This window comes from Notolabrus celidotus, chromosome 2 (assembly GCF_009762535.1).
Source record: "Notolabrus celidotus isolate fNotCel1 chromosome 2, fNotCel1.pri, whole genome shotgun sequence".
Classification (NCBI taxonomy): domain Eukaryota; kingdom Metazoa; phylum Chordata; class Actinopteri; order Labriformes; family Labridae; genus Notolabrus; species Notolabrus celidotus.
In genome coordinates this window covers 20,197,009-20,218,927 of record NC_048273.1, presented here as the reverse complement: position 1 = coordinate 20,218,927, position 21,919 = coordinate 20,197,009, and the positions used below count along the sequence as shown (strand labels likewise).

General features: G+C 42.3%; 1 protein-coding gene across 2 annotated transcripts in view; it reads right to left on the bottom strand.

The window, feature by feature from the left end:
- The window catches only part of ttll7 (tubulin tyrosine ligase-like family, member 7), a 79,900-nt gene that overhangs the window by 45,700 nt on the left and 12,281 nt on the right, over positions 1–21,919 (bottom strand). For both annotated transcript variants that reach the window (XM_034678052.1, XM_034678047.1), the window contains exons 5-9: positions 20,869–20,936; positions 20,399–20,557; positions 16,237–16,453; positions 13,598–13,762; positions 10,276–10,434 (exon numbers count right to left, since the gene is read on the bottom strand). In XM_034678052.1, the coding sequence (XP_034533943.1) occupies positions 10,276–10,434; positions 13,598–13,762; positions 16,237–16,453; positions 20,399–20,557; positions 20,869–20,936 (768 nt within the window). The remainder of the gene's footprint in view (positions 1–10,275; positions 10,435–13,597; positions 13,763–16,236; positions 16,454–20,398; positions 20,558–20,868; positions 20,937–21,919) is intronic.

Genomic DNA, 21,919 nt, shown 5'->3' with positions numbered 1-21,919 from the left:
GTCTTTCTTCTCATTTCAGCAGACAGTAATGCCATGTGGGTACAGAAGTGGATTTTAGGGCATCTATGGAGAAATGAGAGGAGAGGAGAGGAGAGGAGAGGAGAGGAGAGGAGAGGAGAGGAGAGGAGAGGAGAGGAGAGGAGAGGAGAGGAGAGGAGAGGAGAGGAGAGGAGACAGAGAAGTATGGAATTGTATCTTCAAGGACACTTTGGAGCCTTTACCTGCACATAGATCCTTTTTGACATTGATTTGTGTTTGCCCGTGCATATAGACGAGCCTTCGTGTGTATGAACAGATTGTGTAGGTTAAACTATCACCACAGTAGTGACCCTGCCCTTTTCAGCCAACCACAGCGCTCAACCCATGAGTCTATAACCTCAGGATGACAGGCACTGCAACACCTTTCTGTACCACTGCGATATACAGTATAATCTCTTTGTGAGCATCAGAGACTTACCAGTGCTCAGCTCAATACCTCCGCATACAATCAGGAGCGCTCAGAGGGAGTCAAGCGAGCAAGAACAGAATAAGCCACCTGCGATTTGAGGCACAAAAGCCAGTATCACCTAGGGAAAAATTCAAGAGCAGCTTACCTTTCTTAACAGAACAATTTCCAGCACCAGTGCAAGGTATTCAGATATCAGTTATTATACCTGACACAACATATCAATTCTTCTCTCTTTTACTCTTTGTTATGTTCTCTCTGTCTCAATCCCAAGGTGAGAGCGAGATTGTTTGAGACAACAAAAGGGGGCCAGCAAATGGAGAGAAGAGCGGGGAGGAGGGGGTGAATGAACTGGCAGCCGTGATTGGAATGGCGTCTTCCTATGAGGCGACTTCAAATGACAATGCAACAGATGTCCACCGAAAAGGCTGGCTTGGGATCATAGACTTTGATTATGGAGATAAAGTCAGGTCTCCTCCTAGTCTTGTCCAAATTCACAAACTCCCTTTTCTTTCTTTGTCGTGTGGTGACAATAGTATAGCGGCCACCTTTTGATATCATGAGATTTGTAATAGTTCAAAAAATATACTTTGAGTGAGCACAAGAATGTACACGAGAGAATTGTGATGTCTCCAGAAGACGTGGAATTCTGATTTAAAAGGTGTACAGAGAAAGTTAGCGAGGTGTAGACAAGGCTATCAAAACTTTTTTCATTTTCACATTTACTGCTTTATGTTTGGATTTTTAATGCTTTCAACATATGTTATCATTAAAAATAGTTGTGATTATTTTAAGAACATCTTTTACTGGAATATAGACAGTCTACAAAGACTTGGAGGCTACACTCAGTAGGTTAATCATTTTTAACTACGACAAAACATGGCTACTTGTTTTGGTGAAGGAACCATAAGGTGAAAAAAAAAAAATGCTAATGGTTGGCTAGAAATTAAACCTTTCCTGATCAACTTGATCAACAGTCAGAGCATGTATTTGTGTCAGGAAAATTCTTCGTCCCATTCTTGTCTTCCTGCAGAAAAAAATCCGTTGGATACAGTTGAACTCATCGAAGCAGCACGACAGCCTATCACAAGCTGCGGTTTCAGTAACAGGGCAACAAACGGCCCAATCAGAGGTTGTAGAATTTGTTATAGATCTGTCCTACATGCCAATCAGGAAGTTGGATAGACAGTAGCAAAAATAAGCCAATGAGATAACAGACTCGGGTGCAACATCAGGCTACTCTGCACCATTGCGACTTTTGGCTGAAAAACGAGCTGCAAACCCAAAAGCTTCTTTTCAAAGGAGTGCAAAGCGTAGCACTAAGAAACTCCATCCTTCTTTCTCTTTCCTTCTCCTGAGCTGGCCATTACTAATCCTGACACAAAGGTGCTTACTTCTGTGTGGCAGATCGTGGAGCCGTGCTGTAAGATATTATTTACATCACAACCCCGGCTTCATAGAACACAGAGAGAGAGCCAGAGCGCTGGCTGTGTGGCCAGCCGTGGGGCAGGTAGCCCTAGAAAAGAGCAGTGAGTACTGAGAGATTGTCTTGGCAGGCTCACGTGAGTCAGAAAAGCTCTGCCCTGCATGCAGGGTTCTCCCAAATTGTCCTTCAGCAAGAAATCTAAAACCTCACCTCCTACAAAGCATATGAAAATGGCTGAACAGTGAATCTTCTCTTTTTTAATGTTTTGTAGCTGAGTAGAGCTGGGTGCAGGTGGATAAGAGCTTACCAGGGTATAGAACACTTATCCCCTTTATCATCGGCAGCATATTTTTCACTACTTTACTGGAAAGATCCAGAAATACCAAGAGGTATCAACTAAATCCACACCACCAGGACATGAGTTTGCATGAGCGTGCTTTTATATGTTCATTCTTTCACCGACATGTGCTTTTTTTTCTACACAGGAACCATTTATCAGAAGGACGGGGGCTAGGTGATGAATGTCTTCTAGCGTAAAGAGGAAAAAGGAGCAGGGAGTCTTTCCAACTCTTTCACTCAATAGACTAAAGTCTACAATACATCCCTCTGTGTGCTGAGAAGGACAGAGCTCCACTTCAACCTACAGTACCTTACTAAAAAAAACAACAATCCAAAGAAAAGTGAGTAGAGGTCTGTTTTCATTTAGAGCGCTCCACGATATGACAGCCACAATGAAAAAAGTATGGCTTTAGAGCACTATAGCCCATAGGTAACAGCCAGACTGGCAGTGATCCTGGTGACGGTTGTCTCGTTACTTGTCTTCATTTCTTCGTTTGATTTGTGGTGTCAAGCTGTCACAGAGTAGACAAGCATCACAGCACTCACTGTCTCTCCTTCCTCTTTCTCAATCTTACCTCTCCCTCTGTCGCACTCTGCCTCCCTCTGGTTAGTGTCTCTGCCCACTCTGTTTCTCGCTGTCTCTCGCCCCATTTTCCGTCTGGTCACTCAACCCGACCCCCGTTCTCCTGCTGGCTCTCACTCTTAGGTCTCTACATCTCTCATTCATCTCTCTCTCTATCTGTTTCTGTGTTCTCTTTTTCTCTCTGGCAGAGGAAGTTGGACCAGTCTGGTCCTAATGAACCCCTGCAGGCTCCTGAAACCCCCACCCTGATTTCCTTAAGTGACTCTGGCAGGGCCTTAAAGGAGCCCTCGGTTGCTCCAAGACGCATTCAATAAAAATGTCAGATGAAAAGATTAGGAAGTCCTTTTTACTCATGCTTTGATTTGTTTCAGCATCAGCACCACATCTATGCAGCCCAAATATCACAGCAGAGTTACACAGCAGAGTGAGCAAGTAGGGAGAGGGCATATCAGCCTGTAATTTTTCACAGACAGGTTTATCCTCTTCTTATCATCCAATTAAACGTATAAAAATCAAAGAGAGGGCAGCAAAACCTTTAACACACTCTATACCAACATGTAAATCTCTCTGCACCTGGAGCTGTGACCGAGATGCAGAAGTAACCTGCAAGTGTTTACGAGGGCTGTCATGAAATAAATAGCTACATTCTTCAACTATCCATTTGGTTTCAATTGTCTGTGAACTGCAGTTCTTGTACTGATCTTTATAGCAGGTCCTGAATTCAAAACCAAGACGTAGAAGTGCAACCAGCAGATTTTACATGCCTTATTTGATCTGATATAGTCTATTAATTTCCAAGTCTTTTCCCTGTAGTTTGGACGCCGGCAAAGTCTCATAATGTTAAACCGCTCTGGAGTGTATTATTCTAGTAAAACAGCAATAGCAAAATCTAAGCCGAACAGGAACACTATTATTACTGTAGCCAATGGCCATCCTGCACACCTGAAAAGAGAATAAACTCAGTTCATCCTGCTGTTCAACAAGCACAGTGATTCCAACATGGTTCAACAACTCATTATTGTCATTTCAATTACGAATCAACCCTGGAAGAGAAATTCTTACAATGATTATATGAGTCACTCATTGCTAAAAATGTAGTGGGTTTGTAAAAGTAGAGCCTGTGGCCTCTGCTGTGTCACGCCGACCTTAATAACATAGCAACAGCAATGGATCAACAACAATCAGCTGCCTTTTTTTTCCACAACAAATTGCTTCCTCCCATCAACATCTACTCTGTGTGTGGAATACTCGTCAAACAAGTGCAAGGGCTGCTCGTGATTAATCGGTTCAGAAAAACGACCCCCTCTTATTATTCCTGGCAGAGTGTAAACAACCGCTGCTTTGACAAGCCTCCCATTCTGCCCCGCACACTCGAGGGTATCGGCACAGTTCAACCGCTGTCAGAATGGAGTGTTTGTTGCTGTACAATGGTGGAAGGAGAAAGGCAGGCAGAGAGGGAGAGCACGAATAGCAGAGCGACAGAAAGACAGACAGCTGGCCGCCATGTTAAGTCGCTCTCTTGTTTCAGCCGTCTTATCAATCACTGTTTTGTTCTTTTTGTGCCGCTTGTAGTTGACCAATCAGACACGGGGAAACTCTAGCTGAGCATGCTGAGCTGCTGTTAAAGGTCCTGGGAGTGAGCGGGCCGACGTTTAGCTTAGCCACCAGTCAGTCTGACCTGTGTGACTGGCAGACAGGGTGCAGGGAGAGTTGATTTTTGGTGTACTTCCTTTTTTTAGTTTGTTTTGAAGACACGCAGAGACAAAATCCGACAAACAACAGAGAAGTGGACACAGTTATGCAGCTGCACACAGACTCAATTTCAGTCTTAAAACCTATTAGCACGCAAGAATATATCGTTAAAACACACCTGAGGTCCTAAACTGTCAGTTATAAATATGCAGGGGTATAAATCTTGCCTCTCAATCACGCATGCACTCAAAAGACAGACACACAAACAGACACGGGTGCTGCCAAACATGCCTCATGATAAATGACTAAATGTTGGGGTGTGTTTTCAACTGCCCCACATACGAGGCTTGTGCGCTCCTAATTTGATACTTATTCCATGAAATAGTCATGTTGGGGGAAAATGGATGTGGATAGAGACAGACAGTCCCATACATCATTCTAATTATTCTTTAATAAACCTCTTATAAGCCAAGTGTAGCTGGAAGGTAACTACTGCCACCTAGAGTTCACAAGGAGCAGGACACCCTCTCAGAGCTCAGGACGAGATCCATGGGCGTTTCAATAAGAACAAATCTGACTGAGAGCCAAAGATTAATCAAAGGCAAAAGGGGGGAATGAAAGGTGGAAGGGTGCAGGAGACACTCGGAAAGATAATTGAGAATATCAAACTGTTTGTATTCTCCTCTTTCATTTTTCAGCCTACAAAATTCAATCATGAGAGGGATGAAATTTATTTGTAGAGCACAGGTAGCAAGTAAATTCCTCCTTAATCACTCTGAATACACAATAATGTTCCACCTGGCTGTTGTAGGGGTTACAAAACACTATCTGAAAGGCACGCTAACCTCTAAATCCTGCTTCTGAAACTCCTACGCACCAATTGGCAACACTTTGGACTTTCATAAAAAGCTATAAGATTCAAAAGATTCATCTCATTCTGCACAGATGAAATACAGTTTCAACTGATAGCTTATGTAAGAGTGAGATCATATTTTGTCCATACAGGTATTAAGAGTATTTTCAGCTGTTCTAATTCACTTGCAGTGTGTTAATGAGTGCTGGGGCATGTTGGGTAGTAAAAAATATTCATGTTTGATTCTGTTTGTTTGTGTGTATCATGGCATCTGTTTACACTTGCCGGTGCAGATTATTCCTAACAAACACACCCCCCAACACAAACACACTCACACACACGCACAAATACACTTTTTCACTTGCACTCAAAAGAAAAGGAAGTCTGGATTATGTTGGCTCTGTGGAATGGACAGGGAAATCAAACTCATCTTGAAACAATCGGGGGATGGAGAACAGAAAGGGAGGAAAGTTGTAGGAAGGGGTGAGAGGAGGGGTGAAGAATCAGCACCCTTTGGGAGGGGCAGTCCAGCTGCAGTCTGTTGGTCCGTTGTCTTAATGCCCATTCACACACACACACACACACACACACACACACACACACACACACACCTACACACACACACACACACACACACACACACTGAGACACAAACAAACCTGTGCCACGCTTGACCTAACCATGCCTGCCTCATTAGCTGCCAATCACTCTGCACAAGACGTCCAGGAGGAGCAGAAAGAGGGAAAGAGATGAATGAGCACATGGTAGTTTAGTTGCAGCCATCAATAATCATGCTTCTGTGTATGATGGCATCTTTATACTGAACAGTCACAAGTTAAGCACCATGAAAGTTGGCAAACAAGACTTCCTCCTCCTCTTTTCTTAATGCTGCAATGGTTTGTTTTTGTGTTTTCTGCAGGACTTTTCTTGCCTCTTCTACTGGATAAGAAGATGGGCTGTGGGCTGGAGTTGGTTTGGTAAGCAGTAGGCAGACCAACCACACATGCACAACACAACAGGAGGACTATCCCCAAAGGGACAAAGACCACACATTCAGACACACAAACACACACACACAGGGAGTAGAAAACACCTGTGGTTGCATGCAGAAGCTTCCACAGTGAATAAGTATGTTTAAAGTGCAGGCAAACACACACATACAGTACCTATAGCACAAATCAGATCCAGATTCACATACGTAACATTCATACATACAAATAAGTGCCCTCACGTGCTGACTGTGGCCCTAACAAGCAGGCCAAGCAGTCTTTGAGCTGCCTGGAGCCTGACACTGCAGAGACAGCTTCACACACACCAGGCAGGTTTATAATTATTCATGCTCACTACAAAAGCTTGTTTTTTTATTTAGAGCTGACCAGCTAGAGACTTTTTATTCTACTGCATGTGGGCAACTCAGAAAAACAGAGAAAAACTCAATTGAGACCTGTAATGAGGATGGGCCTCAATCCTCTCTGCCTGGTGTTGGAGTACATGGACACCAATCAAGATGTTACAAGTACAATGTGATCTATGTCAGGATCTGTTTTAAATATACAGTAATGGTTGGTGCATTACAGGGAGCAGGTTTTTATATTCCTCTTGTCCTTACCCATTACTCAGCAGACCTCAAGCAATAATTTATCCTTCTTCCTAGCTGCATTTGATGAATTTGTCATGTTGGCATAAGCTTAAGAAAGATGAGAGGTGGGGGGTGATGATGCTGTTCTGTCTCTATTTCCTGCCATTGAGTGGAGGCCCTCTTATCACTCAGTAAGAGTAGATCTAGAGATGAGTGATCAAACTTTTCAAAGACAATTTTGGAGAAGAGCCTATATCACAAAGCAGTACCTGAGCCAAATTGGTATACTGATGATGTTGTCTTTTGTATTTTAGTTTTTGTCTTTTTTCGCTTCCAAAGATGAGGAGAACACTCAGTGACACTCTTAAAACCAAAGCCTTGGAACTGACATTACAAACCACAATCTAGAAAAGACTGCATGTGTGTGGGAACATGTACTCTGTGTGTGTGTGTGTGTGTGTGTGTGTGTGTGTGTGTGTGTGTGTGTGTGTGTGTGTGTGTGTGTGTGTGTGTGTGTGTGTGTGTGTGTGTGTGAGTGAGTGTGTGTTAAGCAAAGATCACGGCTCAATGAAACGCCTTCCCTATACGAGACACAGATGCTGTCTGGGCTGGTTTAATGAAAGTGAACGTCTCGGGTTACGCCATTCGAGCATGTGTGTATGTATGTGTGTGTGCCGGTGTAGTGCTGATGTTTTGAATGTCAATAGGAGGTAAAACTTGTGTTGAAAACCCGGCTGAATTAAGATAAGTATCACACAAAAGCCTGTCTCCCTCTTTTTTACCTTCTCTTCTCCTCTTTCTATACTTACTCTCAGCACAATGCGCCTGTTTGATGCCTGGCCTTGGTTCGAGCAGCATCGCTCCTACCTTCTCTGTTTTCACCCGTGTGACAAGCTATTCAGCAGGTGTGCTCTGGTCTGAGGGTTTGTTCTCTTGAGTATCTGTATTCGTTATCAGTATATTTGCAATGATTTCTCTTTGTGCTAGTCTGCTTACAAAGAGCCGGTGTATTGTATCTTGCACAGCAGCAGCGTTTTTGCGACGGTAAGATAGCGAGTGTGTCGTCTAATCATGGGAGTTTGGAGTTGCACTATTTTGAATACCTTGTCCAAAAGAAAATAAAGGCAGTGGCTTTTTTCTGTGGGAGTAATTTGAGGATGTGAGGGGCAATCATGTTTCTTTTTCCTTCACCAGTCTCCTGGACACACTCACAAAACAGCAGACAAAAATAGGAATACAATGGGGCAGGACTAATGCCATTTGACAGTTTCTTTTATATGATACCATCTAGTTTTCAGGTATCCGACTGGCTTTGAGTTTACACAGGTTGAACTTTCATTTCCTGACTGCGAGTTTGCATGCCCGACAACCAACTCTGACGTTTTAAAGAGTAAGAGAGGAAGACAGTGTCGGAACAGCAGTCTGGGTAAAGCACCAACGAGGCGTGGCAAGTGTAATTCACAGTGACACCAACAAGGAAACCTGAGAGGTGAAGTCTGCAAATGTAAAACAAACCTGTGAGACCCAGATTGTGTTTCCATTCCTCACACTGTTTTTTTTTTTACTGTTTTAGCAACTCATGGGGGGAGACAGAAAATAAAAAATAAGAAATGGCGAAATGGAGTGAAATAGATTCAATTTAACACAAAATGTTGCAAAGTGATCTGCTGAAAAATTTAATTTGGACCTGAGGGCTTGCCATGGGGTACCGTTTGTGGCAGTCAGCCTGTAGGCCCGGCTGCGTGTTGCGTCCCTGCTGAATAGGAATGAACGTCGACGAGCTTAAAAGTGGTAATAAAGTTATTTTCAGGCTTGACAGCGTACACAGCGAGGATTTGAGAAGGGGGCCTCTATGCTTGCAACTATCCCCTGACTAATCAGTCGAATTTTGGAAATAAATGATTGTTGCTGTAAATGTTGCGTGAAAGAGAAGCAGGGTTGAGTGTGAGTGTGTGTGTGTGTTTGTGTGCATGGGTGTGTGTGTATGTGCGTGGGATGTTAATTGATGAGAGTTATAGAGAGCTGCTGGTAGCACAGGGGGGATCATTACTGCTGGAGTGGAACAACTGCATTCACGGCTGTTTGCCATGTCTCATACACATTTTTGCACACATTTACGCGCACAAGCACACATATACTGTCACCGTGCACCAGCAGTCAAAAGAAGCGCCATCCCTTTGCTCTCTCTTGTACATCTTTGTGTCACTTAACCCAACTGCTCAACCACGAAAGAAGAGTCAGGTAGAGTAATTATGACACCCTAATTCCACAATGAATCTCCTGAAAACCCCAACTTTCAAATAACAAACTCTTTTTTTTTCTCCAAATCATAGTCTTTTTAGAAATGACAAGATTTATTTTGGGTTGGCAGGATGGGTAAAAACAAACACTTATCCCAGAGGCATTCTCCATCCTTGAGTCAATTTGTGGGAAAAGGGGGGAGAAAGGCGAGCAGCCACTTTGGGTTAAAGGATTTAGGTCACGCTGTAACTGACTGGCTGACATCAGAACGGTGAGACAGAAAACCTGGAGTGGACCGAGAACTCATCTCTCTCTCCTGAATGACTGACACTTGAGAGACAGACACTGAGTGAATAAAGGGGTGGGTGTCTTGTTAGTCAACCTGCCGTCCTGACCTATATTTTCCTACCCTGCATATATCTCTGTCTTTGTGTGCCTTTCACTGAGGAAGAGGCATCTTTGTCTCATCGTATATGCTGCTGCTGCTGCGTATGAATGCATTTCTGTTTTGTATGCGTGGGTGTGTATGAATGCACACATGCATGTAATTGTGTGTATGTTTCTGGTTGTGAGTCTGTCCTTGTGTGCCGAAGTGCATAAATACATACTCCAGACTGTGTGGGAGTTTCTCTGTGTTTCTGAGCACCAGGGACAAGAGCGTGTAAGCAAAATCAGCGTGTGTTTATGCTTTCTGTCAGTGTCGGGCAATGTCTCCCTCTCTCCTGCTGATGCCACATTACTTCAGTTTAGGAGCCGCTGTCACTTTAGCAGCAACACTGACAGGTGAGACTCCACAGAGTACAGCCCTCTTTTTTTCTGACATACATTTACAAACACACCCTTAATAAAATCTAAGAAAAAAAACTCCACTGTATTTTCCCTATTCAATTTATGCTTTTTGATTAAAATATTTTTCTAATTTAAAATATAATTACAGTTGCTTAAATTACATGATATCCCAACTTAATAATTGTACACATTTGAATGGTGTGGTTCCATTCAAAATACAGTTTTTAACTACAAAGGTAAGTTGAAATTTTGAAACACACTTTTTCATAGATCTACACACACATATATATACACACAAACACAAACACACACACGCAGAGAGTTGTACCTCCAGAAGCCAGGGTTTGAGCTTGCGGTCCAGGATGATGTCAAAGCCCAGGACCTCGAAGCAGACACTGTCGCTCCCTGGTGGCTGGCCAGGGCGACACATGCGGTAGGCGTGCAGCACATGGGGCTCAGCAACTATTAACGTCTTCACAACCAGCTCCTGGCAGGATACACACACACACACACACACAAAGAGAAAGATCACCATCTGAGCTGACAAAAGATACATACACTTTGGCTTTTATGTTGTTTTATTCTTCCTACATAGCCAGAGGCTACAATTTTTAGCAGATGATTAAAGGTCTTCTTCAACTGAAAGTGCTCCATTAGTCAGCCCTCTTCAGTTGCAGGTTGGAACTACATAAAAAAAACTTGAAACTGTAGACTTAGGACAAAACTTTGACACTATAGTTATAATGGCATATAAAAAAGTAGACTGGTAATCTGCAGACCCTTTTCTTTCTTATTAAAGAGGTAGGACTACAATCCAGACTGCCCCTGAGCCCCCTTGTGTCTTAAGATATTCTTTCTGTTTAACAGCCAAAGAGAAACAGAGAGCGTTACTGGCACATTTCAAACACACACACACACACACACACACACACACACACACACACACACACACACACACACACACACACACACACACACACACACACACACACACACACACACACACACACAGTTTTTCACCAGTGTTGATGGTGGACCATCTGTGTGGCTAGTGGCTCCCGGCCTGTGGTCAAGTTGTGTGTGTATGTGTTTGCTCATATGTTTGCTGGTTGCTACCTGCCTGCCTATTCCAACTGTGCAACTGAGGTAAACATGCTCATCCTGACAAACACGCAAATACACACTCTGCCCAAAGCCTCCCCTCACCACTCCAGCCCCACGCAGTGCTGCTGGTCTGCAGTTTGCCCAGCCCAGTCTGACTGCTGGGTGCAGGAGGGGGGCATGGTGGTCTGGCCTTGGCCTGATAAGACCTCAGCACCCCCTGCCCTTTTCTATCTGTCTGTCCCTCACTCACCTCCATCCATCTGTCTGTCCATCCACACGTTTGACCCACAGGCTGCCTAGCACAAACACCTGCTCCCACTTCCACCGTTTATGCCCCAAGTCCCCAGTACTGGCTTGTGTGTATGTGTGGGTGTCTGTGTGTGCCATTGTCCCTTCCCCCATCACCTCCCTCCTTATCCTGAGCCCCCAGCACTGGCCACTGCCGAGCATTGTGCATGTGTGAGCCTGTGTTTTGATAGTTTGAGGCTTAAATGATTTTATAAGCCTCTTATTTTTTTGTAATCTCACCTGCATTACTATTGATGTTGTTTGTGTTATTTTTGCTATTTCAATAATTACATTTCTGTGTTAAAGCAGCACTTCCTTTTTTATCTTATTGTAGAATTTCCTAGAGGTTGGTTACCAACCAGGCTCAAATCATTCCCTTGCTGGTAGAAGAAGTTATTTCCTTTATTTTTATCTGTTAATATGAACTTCTGCAAGCACTCTTCAAACGATTTTCTGGAGCCCTGCTTTTTAAATGCAAAGCTACTACAGTACAAAGATAATCACTTGCAGTTTTTTTTTCCAAGTGGCATAAAAAACAAATTTAACCAAATGGAAGCACTAATGTTATTCTCATGGCAAACAAGTCTCTTAACAGACAAAGTTGTGACTATTAAAATAAACTGACTACTTCAGGTTTCCTGTGACACACAAAGACTCTGCACAAAGCTTGCCTTTCCCAGTCTGGCCTCACACAGAGCAGCAGTTCACTGAGTCCAGTCTGCATGCTTGGTAAAGGGGAGAAGTGTGGTAGTTTGGACCCAGAACTACATAAGCCCATTTATAGTTGAACACTGCTCTTAAAATCACACCAACATTAAAAATAAAAATGCCCTGGTCAAACCTTGGACACTCTGCCCCTTACAGCACATCAATGATACCTCTATATGAAAGAGATGTCAGTGATTCACTTGAAAAAAAAAAAACAACGTGACATTTTTGACCCCCACAGACAATTTTTTGGCGAACAAACTCTTTGACTGACTGACTCTCTGACCGTGACCGGGGCAGGAATAGTCAGGGCAGCCTGCTAGGTCTGTAAGGGAACAAAATGTAAGAGGATAGATAAAAGGAATGGAGGAGAGAACAGCGAGCAGGGAGCAAAAAAAATAAATAAAAATGTGCAGAGTTGAAACAAAACAGTGTGTGAGAGTGCGAAACGGACAGCACTAACGCCAAAGTGGTGCAGCTTCTGAAGAAAGAGCAGAGAAAAATAAAGTGGCGAAAGAGCAAGAGAGAAGGAGGATGGTCTGGCTGACTCAGAAGTCGACACTCTGGTGTGTCAGTGAGGGACAAAAAAGATGAGAAAAAAAGAAGCAGGAGTGAAGAAAACAGAGAAAGAAGAAGTGGGAGCTTCACACCTTAAAGAAATGTAACACAAGGAGGGATTATACAAGATTGATAAGAGGGGGTGTAAAGCAAAGGAAACATGATATAAACAAGAGATAAAACACTGGACACTAAAGTCACAATGGTCTCAGAAAGCTCTTTGTTTAAGAAAATAAAAAAGTGAAAGATGATGAAAATAAGGAATGAAAAGATTGCCTTGAAGACAGTTTAATAACCAATGGGATTTGATTTTGAGTTGAACACTGGTTGCATGAAAACAAGAGTAAAATAGAGTACAAATCACAAGGGACCATACAATTGAGGACTATAGAGTGGGAGACAAAAGGTTAAGGCAGAGAATGAAATAGAAAAGAACATAAACCAGAACAACAAGCCTGAAGAAATTGCTATAAAAGAAAGGGGTAAAAGAAAGACAAAAGGGCATATAATCAAATGGATAGGTTTGGAAAATGGGCACAAAAGAAGATATACAAAAATGGTCCAGGAGGTAACTGAATCATCCAAAAAAAGAAAAGAAAATGAAAAAGGTAAAGGTGTTTGGACGAGATGAGAGTGGTGCCAGATAGAGAGAGCTCACCTTCCAGGAATGATGTTTTCACTGAGCTCTTCCTGGAGTTAAACAAAGCTCTGAAGCTCACTGAATTACTGTCATAACAAATCATATCAAACAATGTCTGGTCCACTTGCGTGCTGTGTGCAATGCGTGTTGCCTGTGAGCGAGAGAACGTGTATATATACGAGTGTTCACTTACACATGATATTCAGGATGTACGAGTGTGCTGTTTGCTTTTGTGGCGTGTTTTGTTATCATACTGAACGTCCTTGCTATTGTACACATCTGCCACACATATGAATGTATGTAAGTGTGCATCTGTGTTGTGTGTGTGCTCTTGTGTGGACTCCCTACGTACAGAGACGTCCCCCCAGAATTTGGACACGTCATAGTCGTTGGTGCGGAGGAACTCAGTGAACCAGCTGATGGACCTTTTGCTGCCCTTGTCCACCGTCTCGTCTCGCTCAAAGTTCTCATTGTGTTTGTTGACGGAGTAGTTGGTTAGATGCATGTAGAGCTGGCTCTGGAGGCACAAAATGGAGAGAAAAAAAATGGTCTTCATGAATTAAAAAATACATTTTCACAACTGTCGGTCTCTCTGCTCAAACCAAGAATTATTATTTTATATGAAATTATAATATTAAAAAAAGCAACTCCTTGGACATTTTCACCAGATGTGTCAGATCCCTGAGTCTAAGGTCTGTGGTGCATTTGTAAAGAAGTAAACTTCTTTTATAAGCTCTGACAGCATTAAAAATCGAATGTCATAGCAACAGCAGATCATATTTGCACCAGATGGCATGTTTTGTTTGTTGTTGGATGAAAATCACAATCTTCTTCTTCCCCCTGATTTCCTTTATTTATTGAGCAGATGAAGAAATAAGCTTTTTCCTCGCCTGCTCCTCGCTCTCAGTAAGAAGCATTCGCACCTTGGAGTTGTCCAGCACAACTAGAATCTAATATCTTAATGTTACAAATAACTCCACTGAAGCGAGGGGAAGACACAGCCAGAGTGAATGCTATAAAATATCCCTTTAATATGTAGATAGTATATATACCTGAATAGCTTATGGCACCTTTGGCAGTGCTGTTAAGTGTAATTACACCTTTGACAGTGATGATTATCAACCCAGCTAAGAACGTCCTTAAGGATGTTGAAACATTTTCCCCCAGAGAAAATACTGTAACGTAAGCATTTTCTCTTAAGTTAGACAAAAATGAAGGAAAAAGTCAAAGCATCACAATCTAGTCCCCTGTCAACACCTTAAGAGGTCAATAAATAGTGCAGTGAATAAAAGAGAAGTCTCTCTCCCTGTGCTGTGTGGGAATAATCAAGCTATATTTAAATGTTCCTAGGTGATGCTTTTATGTGATTTTCTGGTAACAGCTGAATAAGCTTACACTCTGAGCCCCTAATGCTTAAGGATTCAATGATTAGAGGAGTCAAAGCCATAGTGCCGAGCAGTCCCCACAGTGCATTGCTAAAATGCCTCACTAAGTGGTTGACTATCGCCATTGTGTAACCCTTGATGTATCCCTCTCTTCGAACGCTATCTCTGAAGTTTGAAAACAATATATTCTTGTCCTTAACCTACAAGGTAATAACGCTGTGCCTGCAGGCCACTCCGGCCCCTGATATCTGTCTGGGAGCCACTCTCTGTGGGATTGAACATCCATCTCCATGGCATGACTCACTCCATCATGTGTCAGAGACTGGTAAGACAATACACACTGGTGTCACAGGAGGGGTCCAGCTCGTCAGTGTGTGTGCGTGCGTTCATATTGTAGATAAGCATTGTGCTTGATAAGAAGCTGTGTGTGTGTGTGTGTGTGTGTGTGTGTGTGTGTGTGTGTGTGTGTGTGTGTGTGTGTGTGTGTGTGTGTGTGTGTGTGTGTGTGTGAGAGACAGAGAGAGAGAGAGAGAGAGAGAGAGAGAGAGAGAGAGAGAGAGAGAGAGAGAGAGAGAGAGAGAGAGAGAGAGAGAGAGAGAGAGAGAGAGAGAGAGAGAGTACATCCCATCATCAGCAACAGACTGTGCTTCAGCAGGTGCAAAACCTCCAGGCAAATATGAGCGGCATGATATTACAGGAGACATCTGGCATGTGGACGTTTACACTCAGCTGTGTGCATACAGTATGTCTGCACATACTGTGTGTGAGTGAGTGTGTGTGAGTGTGTGTGTAACAACATAAGCCTTACAGTTGTCTGCATTTGGCCATTGTTGACTGTGTTTATGAGTATCTGCCTGTTTTTCTAATTTGCTTATGGCTTTAGGTCATAGGAGAGTACAGCAAGTGCATTGTTGTGTGAATGGACTACAACAGTGTTTGTCTTGGCTGTGGTTTCTAACACAAATTCATGAACAGTTGTTATAGCATGTACTTCTGAAACTTATTCGACTAACCGTGTGCACAGATGGTTCAGAAATAAGGAAGCACATATTGTCTGGGATGCAAAATTTAATTTGTTTCCTTATTTCATTAATCCAATTAAATCAGTATATGGTATTTGGGTACCTTCAGCAAAAATAGGAAAACTACAGTAATTAGCACATTCATGTCACAACTTTATCAGAAGTCTTCCTAAAGTCACTCTTGTGCCTGCTCGTCACATTTTTTCTGACACTTTTGAATGATGTCTGACTAAAAACTTTAATGTGATTGGTAGCTTTATAGATATAGCATTTTTGTTTTATCAATGTGTTGAGGCTTCATACAAAGATAAGTCACTGCATTCTACCTGAACCTGCTAATCTAGAACAGGGCTAGTTTATATAGTTTATATTTCTTACACATAAAAAGTGATGACTCTGCTTGCTGTCACCCAAATGAGAACTCAAGAAATCTTGCCACTCCCTTGTCCTGACATATACTGTATGCATAACATGTTTCCACACCTATGTGTGTCTGTTTCCAGGCCTCAGTGACCTGGTGACTTTGATTTGGAAAAAAACCCTTTGAATTATTAATTCAAGTATTGTTAATGTCTATGACTCACCAGGTTTGCCTCACTGGGTGCGCTGTACTTCTCTGTGCCCATGCGAACCAGTCCGTCGTTGTAGAGAAAAATGCGAAGAGGGTCGCAGGAAGTGACGAGGATGTAGATGCGCAGGTCGAACTTGTAGCCCTCCATCAGGAAGGGCTTGTCCAGATACTCCTGAACAATGAAGTGCTCCTGGGCTGGCAGTTTCTCACAGTTACGGATAAGCGAGATCCTGTATAGACGGAAACTTTATTAATCCTCGGGGGGGAAATTGGGGTGTCGTCATGGCATAATAAAATATGGCACACTAAAGACAAAAAAGATAATTAGAAAAATGATAGATGGGAGCATAGCAGGGACTATGAACATGACTGATGACACTGGCACTGTCTCAAAAATGTTGAAGAAAAAAATTGAACCAAACAGTACACAGATTTCAACGTAATATCTTATTTCAAAGTCATGAGAAACTTGGGGACATATTTCTAGGGGGCTAAATCTGCCTGTTTTGGTGATACTTTCAATTTTCACACCCTGATTCAAACTTTGCCCTGCATAAATATTTCAAAGCAAAGAATTAGAAGTAAAGCGTTCTACATGGAGGGAATAGAAATTTCTTTCCTCAGCATCAAATACCATTTATATTGAAGACATGAAGCTTTTTTGCAGTGAAAGGGTCAGAGTCATGTTGCCCAGATTGTATTCATGTGACCCTTCATTGCTAACCTCACTGAAAATACATGTAAATGAGTGTACTCAGCATGCCTCAGGTCTAGTTTGAGTCAGACAAGCTGTTCAGTTCTGAGGGGTATTTCACTTTCCAAAAATCTCATTTCTCTATCCTAAAACTGTCCATCTAATTAAACCTGTTGAAAAATAAATGTTCAAAAAACAGACAGGTAAAACACAAATGCCGGTTTGTCTGGGCAATACCCTTCAAGCATCTGGAGAACATTGTGATTTTCTAAAGCCAAATTCCACTTATCTGCTGCAGCGGGCTCTTTTAGCCGTGGGCAGGTTAATAAGAGCAGACGTTGTGCTCTGTTTCAACCTACACGCTAATTCATTTGCTTTGGTCTCATGTCACTGGCACTCAGGCCTTATAGTACGCAGGCCATTGCTAGCTGGACTCAAGAATGAGTTGTGTTGCTCTGTATGCATGCATGTGGCTGTACATGCATGGGTAAGGAGCAATCTTTTAGAAACTTTGTGAATGTGAATGTGTGTATGTCCTCTGCAGTTATGTGGGTGTATGTTTGTGTGCAGGAAGGGTAAGGGGTTCAGATTTAAACAATAACCCACTATGTACAAACATCAAGACTGACCTATATCACCATCACTCATAGTTAAGGCAGACTTGGCCTAAATTGCCAGCCTGGAAGACTCCATTAGGCGGGCAAGCATGCACAAAACACACAAACACTATAGTTGGCCAGGAAGCAAAGACTTGATTGTTCAAAAAGTACACTTTGAGCTATTGAGATATTATGGCAACACGCCACCAGAGAACAAACATTGATCTGCAATGCATATCTGCACTGCCACAGCATACAGTATTTTTGGAATAGTACAGTGTAGGTTGTTCTAACTTAACCAAAGAAATAAAAAAAATAAAAACTCTGGAGCATTGTTGATTAGGTTTTAAAAAATGTAAATATAGGCTGACATCAGGTATCACCTTTCAGGTTACGATGAGACAAGGTCATAGTTTAGGAGTCCTCCCTTTAGCTTGAAGACCTGCCTTTGTGTAATGTTTTGTTATTTTCAGATTTATCACTATCTAAGCCGACAACTGAAATATATTGCGGTATAGTAGACAAGCACTTCATTGTGCTGCCTATCACAGTTTGTAAAAAGAAAAAGAAAAAGGGAAAGTTAATGGGACAATGTGAGGGGCCCACCTAACAGGCAAACAGCAGGTTGAATGATGAGGACAGGGTTAACAGTGTTAGTTAGTCAAGGAGGAGTAGCTGAGGAGAAGACGACATGATTGATGAGCCGGGGTGTCAGATAATCACGGCCCACTCTCCCCTGCCTATTTAATTTGGCACCAGAGGGGATCTCGCCTTTTTAAGCCCTGCACGCGCTTTTATTTTGTTTCCCTTATAACAAACTGTGCTTCAGACACAAACAATAACTTCATTTAGTCGGCTGACGGAAAAATAAATTACAGGGAGAAGATATAACTTAATTTCCTGCCGCGTCACACCATGCAAAAAAATAAGAGGGAAATCTAATCTTGCGAGCCGCCCGCCATTGAGTGGACGAGCTAAACTCATCATCTTTCATATTCTTAATGTATGGCAATAATTCAGCCTTTGCTGCCTTTTATTCTTTAATAAATAAGAGCTTAGTGCAGCATGGATTATAAGTAATGCTCACATTATACCAGAAAGGACAAATTCAAAGAGAATAAGAGGGAGAGGTGAAGCCCGCTGAGCCATTTGTACTTCAATATCTCCACCTATTGGTGATAGTCATAAATGCACTCCACAGTGCTACCTTCTATGAGCACATGAGGGATCACATTTTCAAAGAGTAAGAAGTCAAAAAGAATAATTAATAATTTTTTTACAATCAATGTATTATGAAGTGCTCAAAAAGAGCTGTGTGCAAAGCAAAGAATAAATTAATGGAGAGGACTTAGTGTTCTTGCCAAATCATTAAGTTTCCAGTTTGGCTTGTTCTTTTGGTTTATTTTAAATCCTGTGAAAGAGAATTACAAGTAAAACACACCAGAGTTGGATATTGGAACTTAAAACTACTGATGTTTTTATTTTATTATTGTACAAGACCCAACAAATCAAAGCTTTATAAAATTTCACTTACACTTTTGGATGAGTTAGCTCTGACATAGAACAATCAGTTTAAGACACCTGTGTTGTTAACCTCTTGTTAAATACTAACTCAATTGTTGCATCTCACTCTCCCTGGTCAGTGTGGTAATAAAAGAGAGCTGAGCTTGAGCAGAGAACTCCAACTGTCTCTTTTCCCAGGGAGCTTCTGAACTTTCACCTATCACACTAGGAAGTAGATGTATTAGCACCAGGGAGCCTCGCCTCTGTCCTGGGATCTGCTACTAGTCAGGTGTACCTTGAACTCTTCTGAGAGCCAAGGGTCTTTTTTTACTAGATGACCAACCCAGCTTGAAAGGTTCTCCTTAAAGAAAAGGAGCTTTAAAATCAATACCACCCACATGCTCAGCCAAGCTTATCATTTTCAGTTTCCCTGACTCTGTTAGAAAGAAGTCAATTCAACTCTTTGTTGCTTTTGTTTTTTCTTATATTTTGTCCCACCTTATAACACGGATTGGCAATAAAAGATATTGGCACTTACTATGGATTCAAAAAATATTTCAGTCAACTGTAACTTATTTGATATTGTAACAAAATTCAGTTATGTTTTCCCCAAAGATAATTCAATTGATGAAACCTTACATTTGATTACTTGGGAATTCAGGTGTGTGCCTTGTAAACCATGTCGACATCACGCCTCCAGTTCAGAGGAAAACCAGGACTTGATGCTAAAAATAAGTCATGACTCCTACTGTCAGTGCTTGAGCCACACAATAGAAATGTGACATCACTACCTGAGGTCGCCTCTTACCCCATGGGCCTGCAAGTATGAAATATGCATCGAGGCACCACAGCCTGCTCATCTTTTGATAAAGAGATGCCATTGAGAGACAGAGTCCCCCTGCAGCAGCCATCATGGTCCATTTTCTAGTCTGACTGGTCTCTGCTGATGGTGCCTCATAAAGGAATCCAATAATCACATGCAGAGGGCTTCAGGGAAAAAAGGACTGTAACTGCCAGGGACCATGAGTGCGTATATGTGTGTCTGTGTGCCCTCCTCTGGCAGCGATAACCTCTGATGTATGGACGCTATGACCATTGAGGACAATGAGGCCAACAATGAGAATCACCACACCCCTGTCAGCTCAAACATTCAGTCTGGTCCCAGCCATAGTACTATTTCCGTAGACATCCATGTCAGGGTCACAAACCTCTGACTGCCTTGTTTTGTTGTGCTTGAGCTCTAGTAATATTTCTCCTCTCCTATTCACCCATTGCTTTGGTTGTCCCCTGCTTCATGACTCTCTCCCTCTATCTCACCTTGGCCCTTACTGTCACTCTCAAAGCAAGTGTGTAAGATGGTCTGCTATACTCAGACCTACCCATGACCCATGGCTCCGTTGGCAGGTTTTACGATAAAGGTCTTCTGCTTGCGTTTCCTGCGTAGCTCCTTGACGTAGTTCTGGAACTGAGTGTACTCAGCGGGGAAGATCCAGGTTTTGGGTATGAAGCTGTATTCCAAAGCCTGGCACTTAATCATTCTAGAGAAACACAGACAGGATGGTTAATGGTTCTTTCTCTGATGTAACTGTTTTACTCTTAAAATCAGAAGGAGTCCAACTGGTAAACTTGTTCTTTTTAGCTGTAATTTGCATTTCTTTTACAGTAAAGTAGGTTTTTATAGCATCGTCTGCATATTTTGCTTATTATTTCAGAATACCAAAGGTTCCCAGTTGTAACTTCTTAGAGTTCCAGCTGGCTACACACAGCTATAAAATGCTTTTGTTTTTGCATATCTGCAGCTAAACCAAAGTACTCTCATTTAATGTGTTAAGAGAGACTTAAAACTTACTTGGACATGTTTCTTGCTAGGCAGTCTTTTCGGCAGATTTCGCCCATGCCAGGGAAATGGTTAATTCTCTGCAGAGGGACAAGCGGACATAATAATGTTGTTAGGGCCATTATGCCACTCAATTCCACCCCCGCCCCTTCATAAAAATGAGCACATTAAAGGCAGCAACCTGAAGTGAGCTTACAATGTTCTGACATTTATGCCCAATTACGGACTCAAAACAAAAAGGTGACACTGAGACCTTTCTCCACCCTTATTTAGTTTACCATGTTTTTTTTATAGTATTTAAAGGTTGGGGAGGGAAGAGGCAAAGGAAAAAAAAAACGATCAATCTCAACTCCGAGGGGCCGAGGTAATTGGTTCTGCATCGCAAGCTCCTGCAGTGACAGTTGAATGAATTGCTTTGAATGCGCCGAAAGGGGGGTGGGGGGTAAAGGAAAAACTCTGGGTTTTCTGTATTCTTTGACCAAATGAGCCTGAACAGGGGCGTTAATTAGGCTCGTATGAACTGAAACTTGACAGCAAACTCTCACAGTGCATCACTGAAAGGAAAAAAGAGATACATTTAAAAGAGGGAGAGAGAGGAGAGAGGGGTAAAGAGAACGCAAAGTGTAAAAGGATCCCGTGATTATTATCCAAACGAGACAGACGTAATTAGGGATATGGAAGAGATTGCACAATTATGCCAATGCCGCGAGACGACGTGGCTTGTGAGGGGAAATCAAAACCAATTGTTGAGGGACTTCTACTTTTCTACTGAGAAATTATCTCATGAAACACTACAGCGGTGAGAGAGAGCAAGTGAAAAACAACTGACAGCAAATCACCAGTTCTGTGTGAAACATTAGCAACAATTCTACACATTAAGCTGTTACAGTCTTTGTAATTTTCAGTCTTCTTAGCTGAACTCTTGCTGCCCCTGTCCTAACAAGCCCGACTCTTTCTAGCCTGTGATTTAATCAATCATTAGTGCCCAGTCTAATCAAATAAGCACTCGTGAAGATGGATGGCTAGTGCTGGGAGCTGAGGGGGAGCAGCAGCAGCAAGTTCA